At 43.9% G+C, this 22,146-nt stretch overlaps 1 protein-coding gene and 1 pseudogene across 1 annotated transcript; both read left to right on the top strand.

Annotated features, from left to right (window-relative positions):
• Positions 1–1,823: 1,823 nt before the first annotated feature.
• On the top strand, positions 1,824–9,707 carry LOC121162908 (vomeronasal type-2 receptor 116-like; the record flags this gene model as incomplete). Its single annotated transcript, XM_040990137.1, has 5 exons — positions 1,824–2,115; positions 5,143–5,949; positions 7,004–7,231; positions 7,534–7,657; positions 8,794–9,707. Coding segments are annotated over 5 exons (2,365 nt in total), but the record flags the coding sequence as incomplete, so codon positions are not given.
• A 1,323-nt stretch (positions 9,708–11,030) lies between these two features.
• On the top strand, positions 11,031–22,146 carry LOC121162907 (annotated as a pseudogene).

The following is a 22,146-nucleotide window of genomic DNA, read 5'->3' as shown; positions in this document are numbered from 1 at the left end:
TAATGAGATAGTCTTTAATCAAGATTCTTGAGTACCTACCAAATCATTGCTGAGTAACCTGTAGATTTTCATCATCCTTCCCCAAATCCCGACACTCTTTCTCTGTCTAACTGTCTCCCCTTGCCATGAGATAACCCATGTGCCTATGGCTCTGTGTTCTTGCCTGTGATGGACACTTGGCATGAAGTGACCTATGGTGAGAGCTTACATGCTTTCTCTATGTTCAGTTTGCAGCAACATTTGGTGTGTTTTTCTCAAATATCTTCCTATCTATGTGTGCTTCTGTGTAAGAAATGGTGATTGACTCCAAGAATCACTCTGCAGGAGTACAAGTTAAACTGCGTCAACTTAGCCTTTAGGAAAAAAAGTGTTAAGTTGGGGAGCCTCCAGCTGGTAGCAAGAGCTAAAAAGAATCCCGGGAACAAGAAATGTGCAATTCAAAAACATAATGTAAATTAGTAGGACCACATGATGAAAAGGAAATAGTATCTCAATAACTCAGATTTATAATTCTGTTAATCAAGTTGACGCTATGGATGGGCTGAATCTCCAGGCCAGATTGATTTTTTCTTCAGTGAATCTTTTACAGAATGTGAAAAACTAATGTGTTTAAGTGTATATAGAATACTACCATTTACCAAAAGCATATGATGGCATTTCAAATTGCAAATGTATAAATGTAATATATTGTGTGAAAGGATCATGAAATGCTGCTTCAGTAAAAGCAAAATGCTGTCAATTTCGGATTCGATCATCTCTAAGCGGGGACAAATAAAGAAAATATCTTATTCAAGCAAAGGAAACAAACAAAAACCCCATAATTTTCAGTGAAACTAAAACATTTTCAGTGCAACTAAAGGACTTGTTATATTAGTATATTACTTTCCTATCATTCATTAACATAAAGACTTCGATTAGCATTCCAATGATGCAGCATGTTTCAGGAAACTAGAGCCAACAACCCATAGGAAGAAAACAGATCTTCTGTTCTCTTAGGCACATCAAGTGTGAGAGTCATTCTTACATTCCAGGAAGTCATATTTTCACTTAAGAATCATGGTGTGCTTGTAAAGCAAATTGAAACTATGGTATATCAAACATTAAAACGAACAAACATTGCAGCAGATTGAGAGTAGGAATGAATTTGTTCATAATCTTAGAATGATATCTATGAGAATGTGAAATTGGTTTTTTACATTAAGCTATGTTTTGACACATGCAGAAAAAGGAAGAACCATGCAAGGGTAAATGATGACATGCTAGTTGAGAATTCAGTACAGAAAAGTGAATAAATCAAACTAAGTGAACAGCCTGCATGATGTAACCAAGAGTTTGTCAATCAAATGCTGCTGTCTCAAAGTGAATGACAAGTAGTACAACTGGTCTGATCAAGTGAAGCTTTAAGGTGGGGAATTGCAGCAAGTCCGGTGGGAAACAGCCCAGGTGCAGCTGCTTACAGAGGCATGTGTCCTGTGATTTTAGAGTGCCAATGAGTCAGGTGGTTTTGAAGTGACCCCAAAGATCACTGACAACAGAAAGCTTGCACTTGCCTTTTTCCCCAGGTTTGAAGACATTGAGACTTATCTGGAGAATTAGTGAAGTGTCATAAATGCTGGAACCACTTCCTTCAGAGGGGTCCAAAGGCCACTCTGACACGCACTGGAGTTCTGAGAACCTTCCTCTCAGCCACTCCCTGTACCAGGGTTGTGCCAGCACAGAATGGCACCTGTGTCTATCCATCTGTGGCTTGTTCAGTGCTAGACTGTGCTATTGCTCTGAATTCCATGGTCTGAACTTTCTCTCTGGTGTTGGCTCATGTTTAGGTGGCTGTGGAAGAACTACCAATATGTGTTGGCCTTTTACTTTGCCATCCAGGAGATCAACAAGGATCCCCAACTGCTCCCCAACCTGACCCTGGGATTCCAGTGGTACAATGCCTTTCCCAGTGAACAGTTCACCTTCTGGTGCCTCCTGCGCTGGTTGACTGGGAATACTATTAATTTACCTAACTACACCTGCCAGACACAAGGTGTGCAGGTAGCCACCATTGTCGGAACCACTTCAGCAATGACCACTGAATTTGGAACCCTTCTGGAGCTCTACAAAACCCCACAGGTCAGTGAGTTTTGAATCTGGAGAGACATGTTTGAATCTTTCTAACCCATTTGAAATGAAGGTGGCCCAGTGCACACATCTGACTGTGATGTGGGAAGGATTCACACATTTACGGGTGTATGCAATTTCTACTAGTACAAGCAGAATGGGATAAGTGAAAGAGCGGTGAATATTGAGACTGCCTAGATTCCTGCCTAGTGTCCAATTATGCTACTTCCACGTGCTGGTTACCACTTCTGTTTCATGATGACACCTGACAGTTTCTAAATGATGTGCCTGACATGCTGAAGTTTTCTGTGGAAGTAGAACATTGTCATAAGATGCGACCCAAAACCTTTAGAGCTGGGGATATGCAGTCCTCATATTCTTGTTCCATTTTGGAAAAGATTGGTTGTGAAGGTGTAAAGGCTTATTTTAAAAGATACATTTATGGGCCACAGTCCCCGCCGCTATGTTGGGCAGAGGGCTCAGCCTTAGTCATGGATGACTACCCGAAAGAGATTGCTGGGAGCTGGGGTATATTCCTAGTTCTGCCATGGCCCCGGAAGCCAAATGCTGATGGCAGGACAGGTCGGCTGGGTCCCAGTCTCAGGGCAAAGGGCAGGCTTAATCACACACCCAAAGGTGGCACTCCTGCCGGACAGAAGCCCATTGGGGTCTCGGCCATATTCCCCGCAGCAAGTCAGGGGCAGAGGCCTTGGCTTTGGGCATCCAGTGCACCAAGTGGTGCCAGTCTCTGCCTGCTGGCCCCCCATCAGTGAGCTCTGGGGTTTTTATGATATGAAAAAGCTGCTAAGGGACACCCATAAATAAAACCAGCGTTAGCGTAGGTGAGGCACGGATTTCTGGTGATTCCCAGGAACAGGGACATGAAACCTTAATGCAAGTATGGGACTGAGACCTGAAGGTTTGGACTAAGCAAACTTTAGCCCACAAGCATGATGGAACACTGGGTGGAGCTCAGGACATGCCCAGCTAGGGTTTGGTTCCAACTGGTCCACATTAACCACAGAGTTGAGCCATGGTGTCTAAGGCTGGCGTTGTGACAGGTGGAAGGGGCTGCAGTTGGGTCTGGATACAGTTGTCGTCTCCCTTGGCACAAGTGTGGAATGGAATAACACGTATCGGGCCGGGCCAGACCACAACACCTTCTGGTGCTTTGGAGGACCAGGGTAGATGTGGGACAGACTAGGCTAGGTCTTAACCCCAACTGAGCCATATACGAGCTATATGGGGGTGTGGATGAGCCGTGGCTGGGCTGAAACATCCTACAGCAAGAACCAGAATGGGATGAAGGCCAGTTAGGAAAGGCCCCTGTTCCTGCTAGGACAGGAGGCAAACTGGCACATGGACCCATTGGTATGTACGAAACCTGGCACTTGGAGGGGTTCTGATGGAGGAGCCCATGCAACTCCTCTGGCAGGACACAGACCCTGCAGGTCAGCGCAAGAAATATGGAAGGTAACAGCCAGGAGGTCATGGAAAGTGTCCCACTGGCATGCATTTGACATGGTTCGGGGGCAGACCAGGCTGAATCTATTCACGTCATCCACTGGTAAATCTGAACGCCAGAACAGAGTATGGGTCGAACCAGGTCCAGTCATGACAAAAGTAATACACAATTTGGAATGCCATGGTGAGGTGACATGAGCCGGATGTAGCCACAGCACCCAACCAACACACCAGTCTTAGGGTGGGTAGGAAACTGGATTGGGCTTCTTCCTCTATACCCCCCTTTACCTAAGATACATAAAGGAAGTCGTATGAAATTGATGGTCTTGCCCACTTCCCTTTAGTCCTTGAAGCTTTTTTACCCTAATAAAATATGTAAAGATTGTCAAATATAATAAAAATATATATCTGTTAAAAAAAAGATACATTTATGTGTCCACTTGAAACCCCAAACAAGGGAAAAGTGAGAGCAGGGACTAGGCATATATAAGAGCAATCAAGGCTCTTTGATCCACTGTTTCAAAGACCACAGTCCCACAGCAGGTAGGTCTGATCCAGGCACAGCAATGAGGCATGTGTCACTTGAGTTGTCCAATATGGCAGTAAAAGCCCTAGTTCTTAGGTCATACTTGACTATCTTGATGGACATATTAGCAGGAACCTGGGTCACAACCTGATTATCCTGGATTGGAATGGGTGCTCTGACATGGAATACTAGTATGGAAATCATCACATTAACTCACAAGCCCATGGCAGTGTTGAGATTATATTGGAGCGATTTGTATACTTGAGTGCAATGGCAGATTTTCTCAGCCTTTTCAATGACCATGGCACATACCCATGCATTCAGACATACTTCCGTCCATGTTTATTTGAGGAGAGAGGTTTACACACATGCATGACAGATGTGTACAGCCAGGAGCTCATTCCAGTGAACACCATGACTCACTTACTGAAGTCACCATTACTGCCTTCCCAGACTTACCTAGCATCTCAGAAAGATGTCACCAGGGACCCCCAACCTGAGTCAGAATCAAGACGTGTGCCTTTCAGACATAGGCTACCTTGTCATCACAAGGGAATTTGCATTGGGAAATTTCTCTGTCCCCAATCAAATTGGGTTTAATGAGTATATTTGAACAGATACAATAATTTCTATCCCTGATCAGTTATCTCCAAATAACAGGAATTAATACAGTAGAGATTTCTGTCTGAACTATAGCCAACACCAGGAGTGGCTGCTCTGTTCTACCAATGACAATCCACTAGGAGATGGGAAGCAGAAGGATCTTGGTACCAGCACAGGTCACAGACCAGAAAGAAGAATGGATGTACTTTCTTTAAAGCTATGAATGTAACTTCTATGTATTGTCTTGAAGCAATGATCACCTGAACCATGGTCTTCTCTGTGACCAGGAGGGTAGGAAGTTTCATCTCTATTGAACACTTCCTCCCAAAATAAAAAAAAAAAAAGTGAATGATTCAAGTCCACCCTGGGATAATTGTTTTCATTCAAGTATTTTTTGCATACTCAAGACACATATGGGTTTGTATTTATTTTTTTTCTTCTTTCAGCTGACCTATGGCCCTTTTGATCCCATGCTAAATGATAAGAAGCAGTTCCCATCCCTCTATCAGATGGCCAGCAGTGACAGCTCTCTGGGCATTGCAATGCTGTCACTGCTGCTGCATTTTGGCTGGACATGGGTGGCGCTCTTTGTGTCTGATGACATGAAAGGAGAGCAGTTCCTGCAGGACATCCAAGCAGAGATGCTGAAGAGAGGAGTCTGTGTGGCCCTGACAGTGAAGCTCCCTGTCACCAAGAGGCTGTATCAAGAGAGTGATCTGACTTTTATGAGCAGGATCCAAGCTTCAACTGCAAACGTGCACATCCTCTATGGTGATGTAAGGGCCCTCATTACTGTGGACATTTCAGTGGAATTCTTTCTAACCATGGGGAAGGTATGGGTGATGGCATCCAAGTGGGACATCGTTGTGTATGAGACAGACCACATGCTGCACTCTTTGCATGGAGGCTTCTCATTTTCCCCCCACAGGGAGGAGATTCCTGGCCTCAAGAATTTTCTCAAGACAGTGGAGCCTTCTCTCTTCCCAGAGGACTTTTACGTCAATATATTATGGCTCTTGCATCTGGACTGCTCACCAGCAGGGTCATTTTATGGACACATTGGAAACTGCCCACCAAATGCATCCTTGGAGTTTCTTCCACCATACATTGACCTGATGACCCTCTCTGACTCCAGCTACTTAGTCTACAACGCTCTGTATGCAGTGGCCCATGTACTCCATGCTATTCTGATGGAGAAAATGGAGCTGGGATCTCTGGGAGAAGCAGCCCAGCCAATGATTCTTCCCTGGCAGGTAACCCTCCCTCAGATCAGCACAGGCACAGACCACTTGATGGACTCAGCTGGTATTCTTTGGAATACAACACCATGACACTTCTTTTACATGAAAGTCAGCAGGATCAGGTGTAAGGTAGATGGGATCATTCCATGAGTTGCATTTCCATCTGTTGTTGTCTGCTATGGCTGGAGAACCCATTCATTGCAAATCTTGTGTATTAACTGTGTAATTAGAAATTATTTAAAATGTTCTAGTGTAGGATGCAGTGCTACCAAAAATCCAGTGAAATATGGGATGAAGTTTAAAAGAAAAAAAAATTGTGACAGCAAAGCCAAGCATTGCTTCATCAAAGTTAAAATATCGAGAGATGTTGGCCAAACATTTTGTCCTTTCCTTAAAATTTTTTCTTTGTCAAATTGAAAATTCTGATATTTGTGACTGATTCATCATATGTGTGTATTCTATACATCCACAAATATGAATATTCCTGGAAACTTGCACCTTCATATCATAAAGAGTTGGATTGCAGATAATGTTCTTATTAAGGGGAAGTAGGGTAATGTCATTTATAAGGCATGAATAGTGGGTCAATAGATTACCTGAGTGTCATCCTCATAGTTTATACACAGTGCAAACCAATTTCTAAAAATGAGGGAAATGATATTTATCTGGTTGGCTGGGGTATTTCTACCAGTCTAGAGATCCCCAGCTCATTACATTTTGTTGCAAATGTTGACCCAATATGACAGAAGTAATAGACCATGATGAACTGAGATACATTTGTGAGCATAGAAATGAATTGCCTACAGTTTCTTTGAATGATAGAATATGGATTTGAGCTATTAGACCCACTTCCCTGCAAAAGTACAGAAGGCATTTCTTACAAATGAGGCACAGGAGTTCAATTCATCTCAACTCAGGAAATGTTTGAGCAACCAGAGAAAAGTCATGCCCTATCAAATAAGAGAGTCTGGATACTGAGCACAACAAAGAAGACTTTTTCAGCACCTGTGCCCTACCACAACTGACTTGGATACTCTCCTTGTCTCCAATTCTGCCTGTTTTCCAGCTCCACCCAGTTCTGAGGAAACTCCAGTTCAGAAACAGTGCTGGAGAAGATGTATCCATATGTGAACCAAGACGTGGCGTGGCACAATATGATATCCAGAATGTTGTGAATTTTCCTGCTGGATTGAGCTTGCTGGAGAAAATTGGAGAGTTTACCCATACCAGTTCACATGAGCAGGGGCTGCTCATCCATGAAGACCTGATAGAATGGCCTACTGCCTTCAAAAAGGTATGGTTCTGTTTGGATGTATGATACCTCCTGGGAGATCTGAATGGAGCTGTTTGAAAAAATTGTGAGGTGAATACTGCTATGTTCTGTTGTTGTAATTGAGAAAGGAGTAAAGAAGCAGCAATGGCCATGATGTCGTGCTGCAATGAATGCATAGAAAACATCTCCAATTAGGGCGAGAGGATTCAGTTGTGACCTTCAAGTGAAAGTGAAAGGTATGTTGTGAGAGTGAATACACTGACATGCTTTGGAGTGGCTGATAACGCAGCAAATCGTGCCAACGGTTTCTCTTTCCCCTTCAGACTCCTCAGTCTGTGTGTAGCCAGAGCTGTGGTCCAGGATTCAGGATCATGCCACAGGAAGGAAGACCCATCTGCTGCTACACCTGTGTGTTCTGTCCAGAGAGAGAAATGTCCAATCAGACCGGTAAACTATGTAGAAATTCCAATGTATGTAGCTTTACTTTCCTAATCCTTTCTCCATGAAAGGAAAACAAAAGTGTTTTGCAAGCTGTGTGGGTGTCAAGTGCACCATAGCTTTCAATGCACAGATGCATTTGTTCATGCAATCTATCTGTTTAGATTCATTGTAGAAACTTGTGTATTTATTAGGCATTCCTTAGAATAATGCCCTCCTCAGCAATCATTCAGAATGGTATCAGTGCCTGCCAGAAATGAGTCCTCATCTGAATGATGCAGGTAGATAAATGGCATTCTAACTAAAACATGTCAGTGTCATAATCACCAGTTTTCCATGAGCACAAGGAAACTTGATTAGAACATGTTTTGCATCCCAGTTCAGAAACATGTGGAATAGGTTCAGCTTGTGTGAATATCACATTTACATGAGGATGGATCAGAACTGTGTTTTAATTAATTGCCACACACCTAATTGCACTTTGAGTATATAGTAAAATCACTTAAAGTACTGATATGCCTTTACTTGAAAAATAGAATTATTTCTCCATCAATAACTTAATGAATATCACAATTCATGCAGATTTCCTACCATTACATCTATATTCAAATTCCAGTTTTGTTTATTCGGTAAACTAAACCACAGCATCACATAGAAAAATGATAAAAAGTTTTCCAAGAGAATGAAGATGCTAAATGAGGATGCACATGTTCTCTCATTTACCATATGAGAACTGAGAGCATTGGTTTTAGTAAGGTTGCCATAGGTGTTTGGGTCTGCTCACGTCTGGGAGAGAATGTTCTAAAGTTGATGTCCCTAGGCAATACGCAATTGTGACACAAGACTTGACATGAAGGAGCCTGAAAGGATGGATGTGGTGAAGGCTGGAAGAACCATGTCCAAGGGGTCCTCATCAGGTCACAGAATAAGCCTACCTTAGCCCATGTCTGTTAAGATCTCTTTGAATATGTTTCTTCCCATCAGCAGATGAGCACTCTGGCCAGGACAGAAAGGTAGAAATAGGCTCCAGTGTGCCCTAGAACACAAATAACTCATGCGTATTTAAGGCACACTGACCCATTTTCACAACAGGGAATGATTCTGAATTTCCAAAATGGACACCCTGACTCTACCTCTTCCTATAGATGCAGAGCAGTGTTTCCGGTGCTCAGAGCAGGAGTACCCAAACTTGAACAGGACTCAATGCCTCCTGAAGCTGGTGACATTCCTGGAGTTTGAGGATTCTCTGGGGACCGCTCTGGTCTGCATGGCTCTGACCCTCACTCTCCTCACTGTTATGGTATTGGGGGTCTTTGTGAAGCACCGAGACACACCTATCGTCAAGGCCAATAACCACAACCTCAGCTACATCCTGCTCATCTCACTCCTCCTCTGCTTCCTCTGCTCCTTCCTCTTCATTGGCCGTCCCAACACAGCCACCTGCCTCCTAAGACAAATCACATTTGCCCTGGTGTTCACAGTGGCTGTGTCTGCCGTGCTGGCTAAAACCATCACTGTGGTTCTGGCCTTCAGGGCCATGAAACCTGGAAGGACCATGAGGCGATTGCTGGTGTCAGGAGCCCCAAACACTGTCATTCCCATCTGCTTCCTCATCCAATTGACTCTCTGTGCCATCTGGCTGGCAACATCTCCTCCCTTTGTGGACACAGATGCACACTCTGAGCATGGACACATCATCCTCTTGTGCAACGAGGGCTCCATCACTGCCTTCTACTGTGTGCTGGGCTTCCTGGGCTCATTGGCCCTGGGCACCTTCACTGTGGCTTTCCTTGCCAGGAAGCTGCCTGACACGTTCAATGAAGCCAAGTACCTGACGTTCAGCATGCTGGTGTTCTGCAGTGTGTGGGTGACCTTCCTGCCTGTGTACCAGAGCACCAAGGGGAAGGTGATGGTGGCCGTGGAGGTCTTCTCCATCTTGGCCTCTGGTGCTGGGCTCCTGGGCTGCATCTTTGTCCCCAAGTGCTACATCATTCTCCTGCAGCCTGACAGGAATTGTTTGGAAGGTTTCAAGAAAGGAACATGCTCTAGGGGATTGTAATACCTATTTTTTTTTTCTTGTTCTGCTGTTATATAGTGAGAGGTATGACCTTAGAAGCATTATTGAACTTACATGCACACCATAGATATTTATAAGTAAAATCATTTGCTTAAGAGATTGTATATAGAGCATTTAGCTGAGTATTCTGAGTTAATGACCTCAGCTTTGGTCTCTGGCTCCTGGTCTGTACTTCTGACCCCTGGGGTCCCTTGAAAGAAATGCTGAAGGCTCATGTGCCCTGGTTCTTGTCAGCCAAGTGAGGATACAAAGTTTTCTCCTTGTTGGTTGTGATCACAGCCCTGATGAGGCATTGGGATGCATAGATGTGAGGTGTAGAGGAAGAAGACATCTCTGTCTCTGCCAGTAGCTTTCTGTTGTCTCCATCTCAGAAGACGTGATGACAATTGGAAAAGCATTCATATTCAGTAAAAGTAAGAGATGTGGTAAGTGATATTGCCATGTGCCCATCAAGGCTACAACAGTCATTTCATTCATAGCTACAATGAAGATGAAATATAAAGAGTGAATTGCATTCTGTTCAGCTGTCATGTGCAAATAATGTACTTGTTCATATTTTCTATGATGACCAAGTCACACAGATTTTATATTTTGTACCTCTAGGTTGTTTCCTGCAAGTTATGTGTGATTTCTTTGCCAGTGACACGAGTCTCTTTGTGATGTAGTGTTACTCCTTGGGACACTGGACTGGTTAAAAGCATCTTAATAAATATTCATTATCAATCTTTGTTGGAATGTATTTATTCTTGTATAGGTTATCTTCAATCATATAGGACACTGATTCTACACTTGCATGTCCATGAGCCAATGCATTGCTTTATCTTCTGATTTTGCTTTAAATTTTTGCTTCCCACTTACTTGCGGATACAACTGTGTCTTGATATCCATATCGAATACTCTAGCCATGATGAACCATTCCAAACTGGCTCATTCACAGTGCACATTTCTAATGCATATACTTTGGCCATACAGCTTGCAAGTTATCTAGAAAAACACTTCTATATATGGACAAAACTGATTTTTATACCCTGATAAACTCTCTACAAATGATTTCAGGTTTAGTGTCCATGTTCTGAGACATCCTCTTTTTTTAAAATATATTTTTTATTGAAACGTCAGATACAGAGAGGATAAGAGATAGACTGGAATGTGTTCTGTCTGCTGATTCACTCCCCAAGTGACCACAACAGCTGGAGCAGAGCTGAAGGCGGGAGCCAGGAGCCAGGAGCTTCTTTCGTTCTCATGCAAGGATGCAGGTACACAAGGCTTTGGGCTGTCCTCGACGGCTTTCAGAGGCCACAGGGCATGACGTTTGATGAGTGCTTTACCTTCAATAAGCGGAGTGTGACCAGATACGGGGACCTGATGTTGGGTGGCTTTTCCCCCCTTTTCTACCTGGAAAGAAACAGCAGCAGCACCCAGCTAACACTATCTTACACTTCTCGGTCTTGGTAAGTTCTTATTTTTGTAATTGTGGTTGTGATTGTGAATGTACATGATAATCTTGGTGTTTAATCCTTTCTGAGAGTCCTGAAACAATGTACAACTGTTACAGTAATGCTGACTAATGAAGGAAAAGGTTCTATCCATACTTGTTCCTTCCATGCCTTTGCAACTTATTTTGCATTTGCCTCACTGTCCTGTTGGGGGACAATGGAGTGACACCACAATTTCTGTGTTAGACCATTTCTGTGGTTAGATCTCCAAGATGCAACGTTGAAATGGTAGCGTTAGAGTGTTTGGACCACACACCCTGTGCTGTCAGCATGCATGGAATGGGCATAGAATTAAGTAGTCAGGATGGGTGTCAGTGCTGATAGGAACGCTGCTGTGAGGCTGCTGGTAAGGTTGTGTGTTCCTTGATTCTAGCAGCAACCCAGACTGGGTTCCACCCTATGTAAAATACTGAAAAACTACATGATGAAGGTTTCAAATGCTGGACACAATACCATAAGGGGGCTCATGCTTCCTGAGGGTTTAATAAGAGACTGAAGATTGTTTTCTAAAATGACACAGAAGCTGCATTACTCCTGGGTTTAGCACATCTGAGCAGCCTGTTTCTAGAACTGAGATTTTGCATCAATGCTTAACGAGGGCATTGGGATGAGCAAGTCTGTGCCTGCATCCTTGTTGGTGGCCACAGTGCAGCATGCTCAGAAGGCAGTGAGGCCATGAACTGTTTGTTCAGTTGGCATGTGCCTGCCCTTGCCAGTCTTAGGATTCTCTGCATTTCATCTCAACATATTGCTATACATTGTGTGGCTGGGGATGAATCAACTGAGGGAGGAGTTGGTTATCCGTGAAGTTTGCACTGTGTAGCCTGTAATGTCTCCCAGCCTGTGGCTTCACACTCTCCTTGTTCTTTCTCACTGTCTGCTTGAGTCTTCCTCTCTTGTGAGGGTCAAGGAATCTCTCCTCTTAGCTGTGTTATATGGGAATCAGTGAGGACCTGCCTTGCTCATGTTCTCTGTGTGAGATTCTTCAGGCCGTGCCACACAGAGATAAGACTTTGCTCTCTGTTTTCATATCTCAGGTAATAACGTGTCTAGCTGTCCTTGGTTGTGCAGGTCTAATAGCCTGCATGTGCTGTCACACCCCAGAATGGCAGGTGCTTCAATTTCATCTAGGCCATATGGATCCTGATTGATAAATTGTCTGGGAGTTGGACTCCAGTGCAGTGAGTGTACCTCCCTCCAAGTTCTGGAGCTCGGCTATAAGCCACACTCATTGAATCCATGCTGGGCACTAGATATGATATTTCCTTAGTGTGACTGCAGCAGCCTGGTGATGAAGTTAATTTCATAAGTTTCACAAAGGTTTCAGATGGAGGTAACTTGGGTGAAGTAGTGAGTAATGAGATAGTCTTTAATCAAGATTCTTGAATACCTACCAAATCATTGCTGAGTAACCTGTAGATTTTCATCATCCTTCCCCAAATCCCCACACTCTTTCTCAGTGTCTCACTGTCTCCCCTTGCCATGGGACAACCAATGTGCCTATTGCTCTGTGTTTTTGCCTGTGATGGACACTTGGCATGAAGTGACCTGGGAAGAGAGCTTACATGCTTTCTCTATGTTCAGTTTGCAGCAACATTTGGTGTGTTTTTCTCAAATATCTTCCTATCTATGTGTGCTTCTGTGTAAGAAATGGTGATTGACTCAAAGAATGACTCTGCAGGTGTGCAAGTTAAACTCCTTCAACTTATCCTTTTGTAAAAGACAGTGAAGGTGGTGAGCCTCCAGCTGGTAGCAAGAGCTAAAAAGAATCCCGGGAAGAACAAATGTGCAATTCAAAAACATAATGTAAATTAGTAGGACCACATGATGAAAAGGAAATAGTATCTCAATAACTTAGATTTATAATTCTATTAATCAAGTTGAAGCTATGGATGGGTTGAATTTAAGGCAAGATGATTTTTTCTTCAGGGAATCCTGTACAGAATCTCAAAAACTAATATGTTTAAGTGTATATAGAATACTACCATTTACCGAAAGCATACGATGGCATTTCAAATTGCAAATGTATAAATGTAAGATATTGTGTGAAAGGATCATGAAATGCTGCTTCAATAAAATCACAACGCTGTCAATTACAGATTCTATCGTCTCTGTGGGGACAAGAAAATATCTTATTCAAGCAAAGGAAACAAACAAAAAGTCCCATAATTTTCAGTGAAACTAAAACATTTTCAGTGCAACTAAAGGACTTGTTATATTAATATATTACTTTCCTATCATTCATTAACATAAAGACTTCGATTAGCATTCCAATGATGCAGCATGTTTCAGGAAACTAGAGCCAAGAATCCATAGTGAGAAAACAGATCTTTTGTTCTCTTAGGCCCATCAAGTGTGAGAGCCATTGTTACATTCCAGGAAGTCATATTTTCCCTTAAGAAACATTAGGTATGCTTGTAAAGCAAATTGAAACCATGGTATATCAAACATTAAAAGGAAAAAGAATGGGGCAGATTGAGGGTAGGAAGGAATATGTTCATCTTCTTAGAATGATATCTATGAAAATGTGAAATTGGTTTTTTACATGAAGCTATGTTTTAACACATGCAGGAAAAGGAAGAACCATGCACGAGTAAATGATGGCATGCTAGTTGAGAATTCAGTACAGAAAAGTGAATAAATCAAACTAAGTGAACAGCCTGCATGATGTAACCAAGAGTTTGTCAATCAAATGCTGCTGTCTCAAAGTGAATGAGAAGTAGTACAACTGGTCTGATCAAGTGAAGCTTTCAGGTGGGGATTGCAGCAAGACCAGTGGGAAACAGCCCAGGTGCAGCTGCTTACAGAGGCATGTGTCCTGTGATTTTAGAGTGCTGATGAGTGAGGTGGATTTGAAGTGACCCCAAAGATCACTGACAACAGAAAGCTTGCACTTGCCTTTTTGCCCAGGTTTGAAGACATTGAGACTTATCTGGAGAATTAGTGAAGTGTCATAAATGCTGGAACCACTTCCTTCAGAGAGTTCCAAGGGCCACTCTGACATGCACTGGAGCTCTGGCAACCTTCCTTTCAGCCACTCCCTGTACCAGGGTTGTGCCAGCACAGAATGGCACCTGTGTCTGTGGCTGGTTCAGGGCCAGACTGTGCTATTGCTCTGAATTCCATGGTCTGATCTTTCTCTCTGATGTTGGCTCATGTTTAGGTGGCTGTGGAAGAACTACCAATATGTGTTGGCCTTTTACTTTGCCATCCAGGAGATCAACAAGGATCCCCAACTGCTCCCCAACCTGACCCTGGGATTCCAGTGGTACAATGCCTTTCCCAGTGAACAGTTCACCTTCTGGTGCCTCCTGCACTGGTTGAATGGGAACACTGGGAATTTACCTAACTATAACTGCCAGACACAAGGCGTGCAGGTGGCCACCATTGTCGGAACCACTTCAGCAATGTCCACTGAATTTGGAACCCTTCTGGAGCTCTACAAAACCCCACAGGTCAGTGAGTTTTGAATCTAGAGGAGAGACGTGTTTGAATCTTTCTAACACATTTGGAATGAAGGTGGCCCAGTGCACACATCTGACTGTGATGTGGGAAGGATTCACACATTTACGGGTATATGCAATTATTCCTATTACAAGCAGAATGGGATAAGTGAAAGAGCGGTGAATATTGAGACTGCCTAGATTCCTGCCTAGTGTCCAATTATGCTACTTCCATGTGCTGGTTACCACTTCTGTTTCATGTTGACACCTGATAGATTCTAAATGATGTGCCCAGCATGCTGAAGTATCCTGTGGAAGGAGAACATTGTCATAAGATGCCACCCAAAACCTTTAGAGCTGGGGATATGTAGTCCTCATATTGTTCCATTTTGGAAGATTGGTTGTGAAGTTGTAAAGGCTTGTTTTAAAGGACACATTTGTGGGTACAATCCCCGCCGCTATGTTGGGGCAGAGGCCTCGGCCTTCTCCTGGCCCAGGAGCACCTAAATCCCCTCATGGGTGAGAACCCATAAGAGATTTCTGGGAGCTGGGGTATATTCCTAGTTCTGCCCTGGCTCCGGAAGCCCAATGCTGGTGGCAGGACAGGTCGGCTGGGTCCCAGTCTCAGGGCAAGTGTCAGGCTTAACCCCACCCTTAAGGTGGCAATTGTGGGGGCGCTCCTGCCGGACAGAACCCCATTGGGTCTCGGCCATATTCCCCGCAGCAAGGCAGGGGCAGAGGCCTTGGCCTTGGGTGGCCAGTGCACCAAGTGGTGCCAGTCTCTGCCTTCCATCTGCCCAGCGGCAAGCTCTGGGGTTTTTATGATATGAAAAACCTGCTAAGGGACATCCATAAATAAGACCAGCATTAGTGTAGGTGAGGCACAGATTTCTGGTGATTCCCAGGAACAGGGACATGAAACCTTAATGCAAGTATGGGACTGAGACCTGAAGCTTTGGACTAAGCAAACTTTAGCCCACAAGCATGATGGAACACAGGGTGGAGCTCAGGACATGCCCAGCTAGGTTTTGGTACCAACTGGTCCACATTAACCACAGAGTTGAGCCATGGTGTCTAAGGCAGGCATTTTGACAGGTGGAAGGGGCTGCAGTTGGGTCTGGATACAGTTGTTGTCTCCCTTGGCACAAGTGTGGAATGGAATAACACGTATCGGGCCGGGCCAGACCACAACACCTTCTGGTGCTTTGGAGGACCAGGGTAGATGTGGGACAGACTAGGCTAGGTCTTAACCCCAACTGAGCCATATACGAGTTATATGGGGTTTGGATGAGCCGTGGCTGGGCTGAAACATCCTACAGCAAGAACCACAATGGGATGAAGGCCAGTTAGGAAAGGCCCCTGTTCCTGCTAGGACAGGAGGCAAACTGTCACTTGGACCCATTGGTATGCACGAAACCTGGCACTTGGAGGGGTTGTGATTGAGGAGCCCAGGCAACTCCTCTGGCAGGACACAGACCCTGCAGGTCAGCACAAGAAATATAGAAGGTAACAGTCAAGAGGTCATGGAAAGTGTCCCACTGGCATGCATTTGACATGGTTCGGGGGCAGACCAGGCTGAATCTGTTCACGTCATCCACTGGTAAATCCGAACGCCAAAACAGAGTATGGGTCGAACCAGGTCCAGTCGTGACAAAAGCAGTACACAATTTGGAATGCCAAGGTGAAGTATCATGAGCCGAATGCAGCCACAGTGCCCAACCAACACACGGGTCTTAGGGTGGGTGGGAAACTGGATGGGGCTTCTTCCTCTATATCCCCCTTTACCTAAGATACATGAAGGAAGTGGTATGGAATTGATGGTCTTGCCCACTTCCCTTTAGTCCTTGAAGCTTTTTTACCCTAATAAAATATGTAAAGATTGTCAAATATAATAAAAATATATATCTGTTAAAAAAAAGATACATTTATGTGTCCACTTGAAACCCCAAACAAGGGAAAAGTGAGAGCAGGGACTAGGCATATATAAGAGCAATCAAGGCTCTTTGATCCACTGTTTCAAAACCCACAGTCACACAGCAGGTAGGTCTGATCCAGGCACAGCCATGAGGCATGTGTCACTTGAGTTGTCCAATATGGCAGCAAGATCCTAGTTCTTAGGTCATACTTGACTGTCTTGATGGACATATTAGCAGGAACCTGGGTCACAACCTGATTATCCTGGATTGGAATGGGTGCTCTGACATGGAACACTAGTATGGAAATCATCACATTAACTCGCAAGTCCATGGCAGTGTTGATATTATATTGGAGCAATTTGTATTCTTGAGTGCAATGGCAGATTTTCTCAGCCTTTTCAATGACCATGGCACATACCCATGCATTCAGACATATTTCCGTCCATGTTTATTTGAGGAGAGAGGCAAACAAAGAGCACCCATCTTCTGCTGTACACATATGCATGACAGATGTGTACAGCCAGGAACTCATTCCAGTGACCAACGTAACTCACTTAATTAAGTCAAAATTACTGCCTTCCCAGACTTACCTAGCATCTCAGAACGATGTAACCAGGGACCCCCAACCTGAGTTAGAATCAAGACATGTGCCCTTCAGACATAGGCTACCTTGTCATCACAAGGAAATTTGCATGGGAAAATTTCTCTGTCCCCAATCAAATTGGGTTTAATGAGTATATTTGAGAAGATACATTAATTTGTATCACTGATCAGTTATTCCCAATTAACAGAAGTTAATGATCACCTGAACCATGGTCTTCTCTGTGACCAGGAGGGTAGGAAGTTTCATTTCTACTGCACATTTCCTCTTCAATTAAAAAAAAAAAAAGAGTGAATGATTCAAGTCCACCCTGGGATAATTGTTTTCATTCAAGTCCATTTCGCATACTCAAGAATCACATGGGGTGATTTTGATTTTTTTCTTCTTTCAGCTGACCTATGGCCATTCTGATCCCATGCTAAATGATAAGTAGCAGTTCCCATCCCTCTATCAGATGGCCAGCAGTGACAGCTCTCTGGGCATTGCAATGCTGTCACTGCTGCTGCATTTTGGCTGGACATGGGTGGCGCTGTTTGTGTCTGATGACATGAAAGGAGAGCAGCTCCTGCAGGACATCCAAGCAGAGATGCTGAAGAGAGGAGTCTGTGTGGCCTTCACAGTGAAGCTCCCTGTCACCAAGAGGCTGTATCAAGAGAGTGATCTGACTTTCATGAGCAGAATCCAAGCTTCGACTGCAAACGTGCACATCCTCTATGGTGATGTAAGGGCCCTCATTACTGTGGACATTTCAGTGGAATTCTTTCTAACCATGGGGAAGGTATGGGTGATGGCATCCAAGTGGGACATCGTTGTGTATGAGACAGACCACATGCTGCACTCTTTGCATGGAGGCTTCTCATTTTCCCCCCACAGGGAGGAGATCCCTGGCCTCAACGAGTTTCTCAAGACAGTGGAGCCTTCTCTCTTCCCAGAGGACTTTTACTTCAATATATTATGGCTCTTGCATCTGGACTGCTCACCAGCAGGGTCATTTTGTGAACGCATTGGAAACTGCCCACCAAATGCATCCTTGGAGTTTCTTCCACCATACATTGACCTGATGACCCTCTCTGTCTCCAGCTACTTAGTCTACAACGCTGTGTATGCAGTGGCCCATGTACTCCACGCTATCCTTATGGAGAAAATGGAGCTGGGATCTCTGGGAGAAGCAGCCCAGCCAATGATTCTTCCCTGGCAGGTAACCCTCCCTCAGATCAGCTCAGGCACAGACCACTTGATGGACTCAGCTGGTATTCTTTGGAATACAACTCCATGACACTTCTTTTACATCAAAGTCAGCAGGATCAGGTGTAAGGTAGATGGGATCATGCCATGAGTTGCATTTCCATCTGTTGTTGTCTGCTATGGCTGGAGAACCCATTCATTGCAAATCTTGTGTATTAACTGTGTAATTAGAAATTATTTAAAATGTTCTAGTGTAGGATGCAGTGCTACCAAAAATCCAGTGAAATATGGGATGAAGTTTAAAAGAAAAAAAAATTGTGACAGCAAAGCCAAGCATTGCTTCATCAACGTTAAAATATCGAGAGATGTTGGCCAAACATTTTGTCCTTTCCTTAAAATTTTTTCTTTGTCAAATTGAAAATTCTGATATTTGTGACTGATTCATCATATGTGTGTATTCTATACATCCACAAATATGAATATTCCTGGAAACTTGCACATTCATATCATAAAGAGTGAAATTGCAGATAATGTTCTTATTAACTGGAAGTAGGGTAATGTCATTTATAAGGCATGCATAGTGGGTCAATAGATTACCTGAGTGTCATCCTCATAGTTTATACACAGTGCAAACCAATTTCTAAAAATGAGGGAAATGATATTTATCTGGTTGGCTGGGGTATTTCTACCAGTCTAGAGATCCCCAGCTCATTACATTTTGTTGCAAATGTTGACCCAATATGACAGAAGTAATAGACCATGATGAACTGAGATACATTTGTGAGCATAGAAATGAATTGCCTACAGTTTCTTTGAATGATAGAATATGGATTTGAGCTATTAGACCCACTTCCCTGCAAAAGTACAGAAGGCATTTCTTACAAATGAGGCACAGGAGTTCAATTCATCTCAACTCAGGAAATGTTTGAGCAACCAGAGAAAAGTCATGCCCTATCAAATAAGAGAGTCTGGATACTGAGCACAACAAAGAAGACTTTTTCAGCACCTGTGCCCTACCACAACTGACTTGGATACTCTCCTTGTCTCCAATTCTGCCTGTTTTCCAGCTCCACCCAGTTCTGAGGAAACTCCAGTTCAGAAACCCTGCTGGAGATGATGTATCCATATGTGAACCAAGACGTGGCGTGGCACAATATAATATCCAGAATGTTGTGAATTTTCCTGCTGGATTGAGCTTGCTGGAGAAAATTGGAGAGTTTACCCATACCAGTTCACATGAGCAGGGGCTGCTCATCCATGAAGACCTGATAGAATGGCCTACAGCCTTCAAGGAGGTATGGTTCTGTTTGGATGTATGATACCTCCTGGGAGATCTGAATGGAGCTGTTTGAAAAAAATTGTGAGGTGAATACGACTAGGTTCTGTTGTTGTAATTGAGAGAGGCTTGAGCAAGCAGCAATGGCCATGATGTCGTGCTGCAATGAATGCATAGAAAACATCTCCAATTAGGGCGAGAGGATTCAGTTGTGACCTTCAAGTGAAAGTGAAAGGTATGTTGTGAGAGTGAATACACTGACATGCTTTGGAGTGGCTGATAACGCAGCAAATCATGCCAACGGTTTCTCTTTCCCCTTCAGACTCCTCAGTCTGTGTGTAGCCTGAGATGTGATCCAGGATTCAGGATCTTGCCACAGGAAGGAAGACCCATCTGCTGCTACACCTGTGTGTTCTGTCCAGAGAGAGAAATGTCCAATCAGACCGGTAAACTATGTAGAAATTCCAATGTATGTAGCTTTACTTTCCTAATCCTTTCTCCATGAAAGGAAAACAAAAGTGTTTTGCAAGCTGTGTGGGTGTCAAGTGCACCATAGCTTTCAATGCACAGATGCATTTGTTCATGCAATCTATCTGTTTAGATTCATTGTAGAAACTTGTGTATTTATTAGGCATTCCTTAGAATAATGCCCTCCTCAGCAATCATTCAGAATGGTATCAGTGCCTGCCAGAAATGAGTCCTCATCTGAATGATGCAGGTAGATAAATTGCATTCTAACTAAAACATGTTAGTGTCATAATCACCAGTTTTCCATGAGCACATAGAAACTTGATTACAACATGTTTAACATCCCAGTTCAGAAACATGTGGAATAGGTTCAGCTTGTGTGAATATCACATTTACATGAGGATGGATCAGAACTGTGTTTTAATTAATTGCCACACACCTAATGGCACTTTGAGTATATAGTAAAATCATTTAAAGTACTGATATGCCTTTACTTGAAAAATAGAATTATTTCTCCATCAATAACTTAATGAATATCACAATTCATGCAGATTTCCTACCATTACATCTATATTCAAATTCCAGTTTTGTTTATTCAGTAAACTAAACCACAGGATCACATAGAAAAATGATCAAAAGTTTTCCAAGAGAATGAAGATGCTAAATGAGGATGCACATGTTCTGTCATTTACCATATGAGAACTGAGAGCATTGGTTTTAGTAAGACTGCCATAGTTGTTTGCCTCTGCTCATGTCTGGGAGAGAATGTTCTAAAGTTGATGTCCCTAGGCAATGCACAATGGTGACACAAGACTTGACATGAAGGAGACTGAAAGGATGGATGTGGTGAAGGCTGGAAGAACCATGTCCAAGGGGTCCTCATCAGGTCACAGAATAAGCCTACCTTAGCCCATGTCTGTTAAGATCTCTTTGAATGTGTTTCTTCCCATCAGCAGATGAGCACTCTGGCCAGGTCAGAAAGGTAGAAATAGGCTCAAGTGTGCCCTAGAACACAGCACAACTGATCCGTATTTAAGGCACACTGCAGAGCTGACCCATTTCACAACAGGGAATGATTCTGAATTTCCAAAATGGACACCCTGACTCTACCTCTTCCTATAGATGCAGAGCAGTGTTTCCGGTGCTCAGAGCAGGAGTACCCAAACTTGAACAGGACTCACTGCCTCCCCAAACTTGTGACATTCCTGGAGTTTGAGGATTCTCTGGGGACCGCTCTGGCCTGCAAGGCTCTGACCCTCACTCTCCTCACTGTTATGGTATTGGGTGTCTTTGTGAAGCACCGAGACACACCTATTGTCAAGGCCAATAACCGCACCCTCAGCTACATCCTGCTCATCTCACTCCTCCTCTGCTTCCTCTGCTCCTTCCTCTTCATTGGCCGTCCCAACACAGCCACCTGCCTCCTAAGACAAATCACATTTGCCCTGGTGTTCACAGTGGCTGTGTCTGCCGTGCTGGCTAAAACCATCACTGTGGTTCTGGCCTTCAGGGCCATGAAAACTGGAAGGACCATGAGGCGATTGCTGGTGTCAGGAGCCCCAAACACTGTCATTCCCATCTGCTTCCTCATCCAATTGACTCTCTGTGCCATCTGGCTGGCAACATCTCCCCCCTTTGTGGACACAGATGCACACTCTGAGCATGGACACATCATCCTCTTGTGCAACGAGGGCTCCATCACTGCCTTCTACTGTGTGCTGGGCTTCCTGGGCTCGTTAGCCTTGGGCACCTTCACTGTGGCTTTCCTTGCCAGGAAGCTGCCTGACACGTTCAATGAAGCCAAGTACCTGACGTTCAGCATGCTGGTGTTCTGCAGTGTGTGGGTGACCTTCCTGCCTGTGTACCAGAGCACCAAGGGGAAGGTGATGGTGGCCGTGGAGGTCTTCTCCATCTTGGCCTCTGGTGCAGGTCTCCTGGGCTGCATCTTTGTCCCCAAGTGCTACATCATTCTCCTGCAGCCTGACAGGAATTGTTTGGAAGGTTTCAAGAAAAGAACATGCTCTAGGGGATTGTAA

The sequence above is a fragment of the Ochotona curzoniae genome, unplaced genomic scaffold (genome assembly GCF_017591425.1).
Source record: "Ochotona curzoniae isolate NIBS_2020 unplaced genomic scaffold, NIBS_Ocur_1.0 contig_594, whole genome shotgun sequence".
Taxonomy (NCBI): domain Eukaryota; kingdom Metazoa; phylum Chordata; class Mammalia; order Lagomorpha; family Ochotonidae; genus Ochotona; species Ochotona curzoniae.
This window is presented reverse-complemented; position numbering and strand designations above follow the sequence as displayed.